Genomic DNA, 10,284 nt, shown 5'->3' with positions numbered 1-10,284 from the left:
ATATAATAAATATATATGTATAATCGGACACTATCTCCCCGGTGGACACGGTTTAACAGTATCACATATGTCACGTCTGCCATCCCCCGTTTCGTGTTCGTTTGTATAACTTGTGTGTACAATCTTAACGTTGTGTGCATCTTGTGTGTATATATTCGTGATGTGACATTAAAATGAATTAGATCCTAGTCATTCACACAATCAATCGTGTTCTCACGCGACACCACAGACAAACACACCTTGCAGTGCTAATGGTACACTTTTATTTATTTTACTAAAAAGGGGAAAAAAGGTCACATCAACATTTATCCTTGTTATTAACACAGCATATCTTTCCGACAGAAGTAAAATACAGCAGTTTTTCGCTTCTTATATTAAAATATCAAATAGTCTGCGATCTACTGTAACAGTGCTTGTGATGTACGTTACTGGCTTAAAAGCAGAAAAGTTGTTGTTCTGTCAGCAGTGGAATCCAAATAATAATGAAACAATGAAATAAAACCCGAATAGAAAGTTGAAACCAGTTCTCTCAGTTCACCTGGCCACTGTTTATCAGACAAGCCAAACATGCAAAAGTGGCAGAGATTTTACGCCCGCTCACTTCTCTCTAAATCACGTTTTCATTTTACCAAGCACTGTCACTATGCTGCATACTGTACCGTGACTTCTGGCTTTAACTGTTAAGAGTTTCTAGTCCACAGTTTAAAATAAACAAGAAATATCACCTGCTCTAGGCTTACTGAACTGTACAGGCACAATTAACAGAACACGCTCATAATAAATAGGACAATTTTTGACCGGGATTACCTTGGAAAAGGAAGGTCTGCCATCTCAGTGTTTCGTGCAGAAATATGTCCACTAGCTTTCTCTCTCTCTCTTCACGTACACAGACACACACACACACACACACACACACACACACATCACACCGTCCTTCTATCACATGCACAAAAACATATGAAAAACTATCAAACAAATAATATTGATAAAACATGTAAATGCTGCTGTTTACTGGAATTGCTCTTGGAATAAAAAAAACAAGAGTTTAATAACATGTCGCTTCAAGCTCCGGGATCACTGAACTGAGGTTTAGAGGAGCCGTCATGCGAGACGCAGACATCCCAGCATGCACCTGGAAGCAACATCCCTGTGTTGTGTGTTTGTGTGTATCAGGACACCAGTGTGATAAGTGCAAAATTCTAAAAGATGATGCTGCATCCCGGTCTCGCGCGAGACGTTCCTCCTCAGTTCTTCACCGGGTTGGAGGCGTGGACTCCCAATACGAAGACCCTTGACCGAAGACGATAAGTGCAGGGGGATGGACACAGTCTCTTCTCTGCTCCCTGCTGATCCGTTGACTTTGTACAAAATAAAAAAACAGATGATGTTCGGGAGCACGGGAGTTAGACGTCAGTTGAGAAATAGAGTGTATTCTTCTTCAGCTCAGCGAAGGATATGGGTGGATGCTGCAAATAGTACAGCAATACCTGAACCTGGAAAACACAGAAAAATGGAGATGAGTAAAGAAAGATTAACATCATGACACCTGCTTATAAGATTCTTAAGAACTGTCAGTAGCTTTCATCCAGAACACTAGATGGTGCTCTCACTCCTTCACAAGACAACATGAGTCAAGTGCTTCATTCTAGTTCCCTTATTTATTCCATGCCCTAAACGTGTACTCCATTTGTAACGGCGAAGCAGATTTAAGTGTGAGGTCTGCAGGTACATGATAAAAATGACCTCTGTTGCCTAGACGACATTGTGACCATCAAGAATTTCACGTTTAATGGTTTCATTTGATATTTACAAAAGTTTTATTTATGAACTAAAAGTAGAATCACTAAACCCCTGCCACTTGCAATGCATTGTGGGTAACATCAGTTACGATAGAAAGCGAACTGGGATGAACATCACCAAACAAAACCAAGTGAGCCTAACCCAGAAAATATTCATCGACCACTGAGGAATAAATGTGCTCCTCTTAAATACTTTATCAGGTGTCATTTTTCTTTCAAACAGATCAATGAGCTACTCGCAAAGGATTGTGGGATATCACAGACCCAATACACAGAATATAACAGCAACACTGCTTTCCTGTAGCTCAGTGGTAAGAGCATTGTGTTAACAACGCAAGGTTGTGTGTTGGATCCCAGGGGATTGCAGATACATATGTATAAATGTATAGGAGTCACTTTGGATAAAAGCGTCTGCCAAATGCGTAAATGTAAACACTGATACAAGATGAATTAGTTGCTTGTGTAAGTTAAGTTTCAAACACTTTGTGCAATAGCTAAAGAGGAAAAACAACGACTATTAGTCTCACCGTCTGCACTAACACAGCTTTAACATGACAGATTGAAGACTTCAGTGGCGTCTCTAATATCTCAACTCTAATATCACAGTATCATGGTTCTGATGATGATGTGTTAAGTAAACGCAGCAAACGGCTATAAGCAGCGGATGAGATCTTTAAACTGTCAAACACACGGTCGATGTTTACACTCCACAACCCATTAATATGATATATGACACACAAATGATTCAAAAGTGTAACAGACTTCCAAGACTCTAAAACCGTGTTTTTATTAAATAGGTATTTAAAGGGACAGTTCACCCAGAGTTACAAATTCTGTCACCATTTATTGACCCTCAAAACCTGTATATGACCCTATCTACCTGAAGCACAACAGACCACTTCAAATGTACATGCTGTTGTTTCTGTATATTTGCATGTCTTAAAGTGCGTTCTGACCTGTGCCATGACGTCATGGCTCCAGATGTCGGAGGCGAGCGTGAGGTGAGCTTTATTGCTCTCGGACTCTGAGGGTCTCAGGAGGGTGGGACCGAACACCGTGGCTAAATTATGCAATGACATCTTATTCACCGGCTCCTTCTCTGCCACCCTGAAACAAAAAGACACACAACGTCAAACATTTCACAGTGTGTTATTGGTCCGGTTCAATCTTGTGATGTGGGCAGTCGGCCAGCAGGTGTCCTCAGCAGCACAGTGTGTTCTGGGTACTCTCCTTTTGAGTTCTATATTAAGAGTATTTCTCAAGTCGAGACTCTACTTGTTAACAGATTGGAGCTAATTCTGGCAGTTTTTACAGTAAAAAAATCCAGAACCCTGTGACGCCAACTAAACCTTCTCACCTCTTCAGATGTTCGAGCAGGGTGAGGAACGTGATGAGATTTGGGTCCGGTAGTGAGCGCAGCAGATGCATCATGCAGTTTTCCTTCGCTGCAGGATCTGACAGGGCTGTGAGGAAGAGCATGTACAAATGTCAAATTCAGGATGTTTATTTGGCTTCACGTTGATGTAAACCCGTTTGACTTTACTAACAGGCTACGAGCTTAGTCACAATCACTTTCATTGAGAGTTAATGGTGACCGGGCCTGTCAGTTCCTCACATTGTGTTTTGTTTTCCACCGAATAAACAAAACCACAAAGTTAAAAAACATGAAGATGTGCGACTCTTTGAATCCTAATGTGATTGAAATAGGTGTAACAGAGGTGAAAGGTCATACCAATGCCCTCCATGAAGGCCGGGTACAGCCGATCTGTGAGAAGAGGTTCTGGCAGCTCTCTGAAATACAACTTCAGCGTCCCTGCTATGGCATTAATGTCCATATCACTCAACATCATCAGGATATCTTTGGTGTCTAAGAAAGAGAGTAAATGACACGAAGCAGTCAGAATAAATGATGTTAGCAACACTCAAGATTATAAATATGACATTTTGTTTGTTGACTATACTGCTGTGGAATCAGTGTGTGTGTTTATAGAAGCAGCTGATGCAGCTGGAGGGTCCGGCCCTGTATGGCCTTTCCCATAACACTGCTGCTGTTTTTAAACAGAACACACAGTGACCTCACATGACCACAGAGAAGACTGAAAATAACCGAGAAAGACTCAAAACCGAACTTTAGGAACAAAACCTTCATGCGAACACGGGAACTTATCTTCAGCCATGCAAGAAATCAAGCGCTCTGGGGGTCTATTTGTCGATATAAAAAGTTTTAAAGCCGCAATGTTTTTCATGATCTTAAAACTGACGTAATCTAAAGGTGTGTGCTTATGATAAAACTATAATAGTGTGTATAATTTCACATTTATTTTTTTGATTGATGACTGGGACAAATAATGAAAAAGCATCACTTAATAGACCTTAAAAATCATCTTGAGATGAGACTTTAAGAAGCTGAATGATAAAATGTTGATTTTGGACAGGGTGACGGAATTGAATATGACAGATTCGATTTCTTTAGGCAGAACATAATTCCTATTGTTACCATTATTCAAAAACGTGGAAGAAATATAAAAAAAAGTTTTCAATGGAAATAAATGTGATTATTTTAAGTATACAATTACAGAAAGTATGGAGACCCCAGCAGTGCATTTTGTCAAACTACTTTTCAATGCAAGAGCATACTGTGTGAACCTCTCGAATCTTTTCCATACGCTGTTGTTTCATTATGTGGTGTCAATGCGTTCCTCCTCTTTAAGTCCAGAAACAACCACACACTTAAAATCGACTTACTATCCTCACACATTTGTGTCACGCAATTGTGAACCCTTATTTTGAGTCACTCGAGCGCTCGTATGAGGACGTGTGATTGGCTGAAAATCTCTTACTGGTGTCAAAAGCGGCTTTGAGAGCCTGGATGTCTGTGGCGACTCCTGAGATTCTGTAAATGCCCACTTCATCGATCCCTCTCTTCTCCACCTCCTCAATGCACTGACGCACGATGTAAGGCACCTTGGAGCGCTCGCGCCTGAGCAAACACAGAACATGATGGACAGGGAACGACAGAGACACGTGTAATATTCAACAGGTAACATGAATGTTAATGGCTCAGAACTTTACTCACTTTGTCACGACGCTGATTTTGACTCCAAACACGCCGCTCTGTTTTTTAGACGGCGTCCGCTTCAAGCTCAAGTCTCGACTTGTAAACTTCATGGAAAACTCGACTTTGATCTGAGGAGAAACAGCACATGAGCATCACACAAAAGACGAGGGAGTGTAGACACGTTATTCTGATGAGAAATAAATCTGTACCCCGTTCATTTCTATGACATCCATGTGCCAGTTTTTGGACTGAACGGTCTGTGGGTCCAGCTGTAGACAGACAGAGAGAGAGACATCAGTGTTAAACACACTGTTTGGCTTCATTTCATTGTAATTTCAGAAATAAATGAACAAAAACATGTACACTGAAATGTAAGAGACTTTAAAGGACAAGAAGATTCATAATGTTATGATCCTTTTGCTGAAAAGTTCCCAGACCGCCTTTTCTCAAAAAAAAGAACAACTTTTTTCTTTATCATCCTTGAAAATTTGTACTGTAAACATCGGATAAAGTTACTCTATGACACTCCTGTATAAACAAGACTGTAAACATATCAAGATAAAATAACACGGCGCTTTTAACATTCAAGCTATTAGCAAGGCATATAAGAAATAAAATATGACATTCATACACAAACCATAAACAACTTGATTAACAATAGGGTACCTGGGTATTTCTCAATCCTTAAGACATTTTTCTCTGACAGAAAGAGATCAAAATGCTAATCTCACAGGAAAACACACACGACACATTTTCCCATGCCACAAAGAAGATGGATGATGAGAATGACTCCCATCTCTACAACTAACCTGTCAATCAAACACAGACACTCATGTACTGTACAAGATGCAGGCGCACAAAAATAAACCAGTCTAGCTCTCTGTCAGAAATCTGCGCTTTGTGTGTAGTGTCGAGTTGTGTTTTGTTGGTGTAAACAAAGAATCCTTCAAACTATTTCTGTAGCCAAGTATTTCACAGTCTCAATCTGCATTACTTCCTATACAGCACAACGTGTGCGTTTATAGATCCAAAATACACAGGCTTCAAAAACCTTACCTGAGCTTTACCTTCCAGAAATCCCCACAGCACTTTATTCCAAATATAAGGAATCAAACCACAGGCTCATGACACGTCTAGAACTGCCTCATCTGACCCTCTCGTCTCATTGCTCGTCTGTGGTGATCACATCAACTGACTTCTATAGTACATCATCATATCACAGTACTTTACATTACTTGGGTAAGAATACTATGGTAATGCTGAGCTACACATCTTAACACATGTTTTACTCTGTAATGTTTTGTCAAATAGATGATCAGGTGTTCAGCACAGAGTCACAGAAAGAACATCTCAGTCCTCGTTCTCTGCTCTTTTTCACTGATTTGTCATTTTTCCGTCTCTCTCTCTCAGTCTCGCTCACTTTCTCTCTCTCTCCATCCGTCTCTCTCTCTTTCTGTCTCTCTCTAGCTCTCTCTCTCCGTCTCTCTCTCGCTCTCCCTCTCCGTCTGTCTCTCTCTCGCTCTCTCTCTCTCTCCGTCCGTCTCTCTCTCTCTCTCTCTGTCCGTCTCTCTCTCTCTCTCTGTCCGTCCGTCTCTCTCTCGCTCTCTCTGTCCGTCTCTCTCTCTCTCTCTGTCCGTCCGTCTCTCTCTCGCTCTCCGTCCGTCTCTCTCTCTCTCTCTCTGTCCGTCTCTCTCTCTCTCTCTGTCCGTCCGTCTCTCTCTCGCTCTCTCTGTCCGTCTCGCTCTCTCTCTCTGTCCGTCTCTCTCTCTCTCTCTGTCCGTCCGTCTCTCTCTCTCAGTCTCTGTCCGTCCGTCTCTCTCTCTCTCTCTCTGTCCGTCCGTCTCTCTCTCTCAGTCTCTGTCCGTCCGTCTCTCTCTCTCTCTCTCTGTCCGTCCGTCTCTCTCTCGCTCTCTCTGTCCGTCTCTCTCTCTCTCTCTGTCCGTCTCTCTCTCTCTCTCTGTCCGTCTCTCTCTCTCTCTCTGTCCGTCCGTCTCTCTCTCGCTCTCCGTCCGTCTCTCTCTCTCTCTCTCTGTCCGTCTCTCTCTCTCTCTCTGTCCGTCCGTCTCTCTCTCGCTCTCTCTGTCCGTCTCTCTCTCTCTCTCTGTCCGTCCGTCTCTCTCTCGCTCTCCGTCCGTCTCTCTCTCTCTCTCTCTGTCCGTCTCTCTCTCTCTCTCTCTGTCCGTCCGTCTCTCTCTCTCTCTCTGTCCGTCTCTCTCTCTCTCTCTCTGTCCGTCTCTCTCTCTCTCTCTCTGTCCGTCTCTCTCTCTCTCTCTGTCCGTCCGTCTCTCTCTCGCTCTCCGTCCGTCTCTCTCTCTCTCAAGTCTCGCTCACTCTCTCTCTCTCTCTCCGTCAATCTCTCTCTCTCTCTCTCTTTGTCCGTCTCTCTCTCTCTCTCTCTCTCGCTCTCTCTCTCCGTCCGTCTCTCTCTCTCTCTCTCTCTCTCTCCGTCCGTCCGTCTCTCTCTCTTGCTCTCCGTCCGTCTCTCTCTCTCTCAGTCTCGCTCACTTTCTCTCTCTCTCCATCCGTCTCGCTCTCCCTCCGTCTCTCTCTCTCTCTCCGTCCGTCTCTCTCTCTCTCTCTCTCTCCGTCCGTCTCTCTCTCGCTCTCCGTCCGTCCGTCTCTCTCTCTCAGTCTCGCTCACTTTCTCTCTCTCTCCATCCATCCGTCTCTCTCTCTTTCTGTCTCTCTCTCGCTCTCCGTCCGTCTCTCTCTCTCTCTCTCTCCATCCGTCTCGCTCTCCCTCCGTCTCTCTCTCTCTCTCCGTCCGTCTCTCTCTCTCTCTCTCTCTCCGTCCGTCTCTCTCTCGCTCTCCGTCCGTCCGTCTCTCTCTCTCAGTCTCGCTCACTTTCTCTCTCTCTCCATCCATCCGTCTCTCTCTCTTTCTGTCTCTCTCTCGCTCTCCGTCCGTCTCTCTCTCTCTCTCCGTCCGTCTCTCTCTCTCTCTCTCCGTACGTCCGTCTCTCTCTCTCTCCGTCCGTCTGTCTCTCTCTCTCTCTCTCGCTCTCCGTCCGTCCGTCTCTCTCTCTCTCCGTCCGTCTATCTCTCTCGCTCTCCGTCCGTCCGTCTCTCTCTCTCTCTCGCTCTCCGTCCGTCCGTCTCTCTCTCTCTCGCTCTCCACACGCTTCAATATACAAATGTATTTGTGTGGTTTTGTTATCATTGTTCTTTCCTCTGTATTGCACCAAACACTGTCTGGAAACCTTTTTCATACACGGAGCAGGTCATGTTTGCAGGAACACGCTCCCAGTCTTCTCCCTCCGTCACAATTACAGACGTCTGTTTGATCACAACTAAATCAATTATCTCCTTCCTCCAGTAAAACTTGCCGCTATGCCCATCCCTTGTCTTAACCAACATACAGAAGCACGCGCATACATACAAACATGATACTAACAAGCACAAAAACACATCTATTCATCTCATTCTATTCATTTATATTTAGGATTATTATTTGTAATATTATAGGATTAAAAATAATAAAATAGCTTTGTTCATCTTAAAACATACAGACAATGCTGTGTACTGAATCGACCAACACAAGGTTGAGTTGTATAGCAAAGCTCAGCAACATCATATATAAATAGCAGACTAACGTTTTCTTTTGTGTTATGATCCATTAGGATATGAGACGGATTGAAACAGGCCTTTCCCAGGAAACAGAAATGAACGTTGCTCATGACAAAGATCGGCTCTGAATGATCATCATCATAACAAAATGTGAAACTAATCTACTTGTTTCTATATACTGTTTATTTTGCTGGTAGACAGTTCTTAAACATGTAAAGCTCTTGTGGAGTTTTAAATAACACTCTTGACTTCTCCAATTCCCTTTAGAAATTCAGCGGTCATAAATAATAAATACAATAGATGTTAACAGGCGTTCAACATCAGACGCTAATGCTTTCCTTGGTTATAAATGTGAACCACTTTCGACTAACAGATACTAACACCTATCTGCTAAAACTGAACCACGAACACGTTACGTAAACACAAATAAAACAAGGAGAGAATGAGCCAATGAAACACAGAGAGCAAAGAAGCTGAGCCATCATCTCCCAACATCCAGAATCACCCTCTGACCCTCTCTACATCATCAGCCCAATAATCAGAGCCCTGTTCAGGACGTGAGGGGGTTCACTCGCCCCTCGTAGGGTCTGGTGCCAACGGAAGATTAATGTGAGGAATAAAAGCAGGCATTAGCATATAGCTGGCATTTAAAGGCCTTTACGGAGGAACAAGGTTCATCAGCGCTTCACTTATTAACTTGTAAGCTCCATTTGTGAAGGCTAGACAGAAGATACGAGCTCATCTCCAGAGATTAACAACATGTTCACCTGAGAGAAGCTCAGAGCTAAAGTGCATTTCAATGCCTTTAAAAGTATAATAGAAGGTCTGCGGAGATTCAAAATGAGGTTTGTTTAAACATCTAATTGGTACTTAGTGATTATGTGTGTTTATATATGACACCAGTCTCTGAATATGAGTGATTGAATGCGTCTAACATCAACAGACACGGCTCTGTTTCAATACATGACAGAAGACAAAGCTTGTGCAGATTGTGCATGAAATAACACAAAACAAAACACACAAAGCAAAGCAAAGCGTAACATAACACACAAAGCATAACATAACACAAAGCGAGACACGACACAAACAACAAATAACACGAAACAAAACACAAAAACAAAACAAAGCAAAACATAACACCAAACAAAATACAACACAACACATAACACTAAACGAAACAAAATACAAAGCAAAGCATAACCTAACATGAAACAAAGCAAAACAACACACAAAACAAAAAACCACACATATAATAAAACATAACATAACAACACAAAACAACATCATAAAACGCATTACAACACACACAAAATATAATATAATATTTGATTGTATTCTTTAAAATCACACTTTTTATTGTAAATGTATTTCATCCATCGCAATCCCACAAACCCCTGCCGTTCTATCACAAATTCCTTCAAGTTCACAAATCTGTGGTTGGGTAACCGTGCTGTGCCCATTTTTCATAGAGTGACAGGTCCAGGATCAGATGAGTACAGTAAAGCCGAGGGGTTTTATGTGTAATCTGTCTCTACGGTCAGTCCCGGGTCAGTGGATCAGTGAGAGTATTGACCTGACCGAGGGGAACTGATAGCGGTGTCTAAAACACTTGTTTAAGTATCCAGAAATCCTACACACACGACTGTTCAGAGTGCTGGCAGGACACGTCCCACATCTCAACACAAGCACACACAGCTGCACACATTCACAACCGTCGGAGCTAAACAGTTCTTGTCTGACTATGAATGTCTTTGTTCTGATGAACACGGAGAAAGATGCTTGTAACCAAACAGCCACCATTGACTCCCATAGTAGCAAATTTTCCTACCATGGTAGTCAATGGAGGCCAAGATCTGTTTG

The 10,284-nt window shown here is 42.7% G+C and overlaps 1 protein-coding gene across 3 annotated transcripts in view; it reads right to left on the bottom strand.

The window, feature by feature from the left end:
* Positions 1 to 239: 239 nt before the first annotated feature.
* The window catches only part of abr (ABR activator of RhoGEF and GTPase), a 90,093-nt gene continuing 80,048 nt past the window's right edge, over positions 240 to 10,284 (bottom strand). For all 3 annotated transcript variants that reach the window (XM_079449003.1, XM_079449004.1, XM_079449005.1), the window contains exons 17-23: positions 5,067 to 5,126; positions 4,876 to 4,985; positions 4,640 to 4,779; positions 3,532 to 3,666; positions 3,157 to 3,262; positions 2,756 to 2,906; positions 240 to 1,493 (exon numbers count right to left, since the gene is read on the bottom strand). In XM_079449003.1, the coding sequence (XP_079305129.1) occupies positions 1,404 to 1,493; positions 2,756 to 2,906; positions 3,157 to 3,262; positions 3,532 to 3,666; positions 4,640 to 4,779; positions 4,876 to 4,985; positions 5,067 to 5,126 (792 nt within the window). In that variant the 3' untranslated portion in view covers positions 240 to 1,403. The remainder of the gene's footprint in view (positions 1,494 to 2,755; positions 2,907 to 3,156; positions 3,263 to 3,531; positions 3,667 to 4,639; positions 4,780 to 4,875; positions 4,986 to 5,066; positions 5,127 to 10,284) is intronic.

This window comes from Barbatula barbatula, assembly GCF_947034865.1.
Source record: "Barbatula barbatula genome assembly, chromosome: 2".
Lineage (NCBI taxonomy): Eukaryota > Metazoa > Chordata > Actinopteri > Cypriniformes > Nemacheilidae > Barbatula > Barbatula barbatula.
Note: the sequence above shows the minus strand (reverse complement) of the source record. Positions and strands in the feature narration are given on the sequence as shown.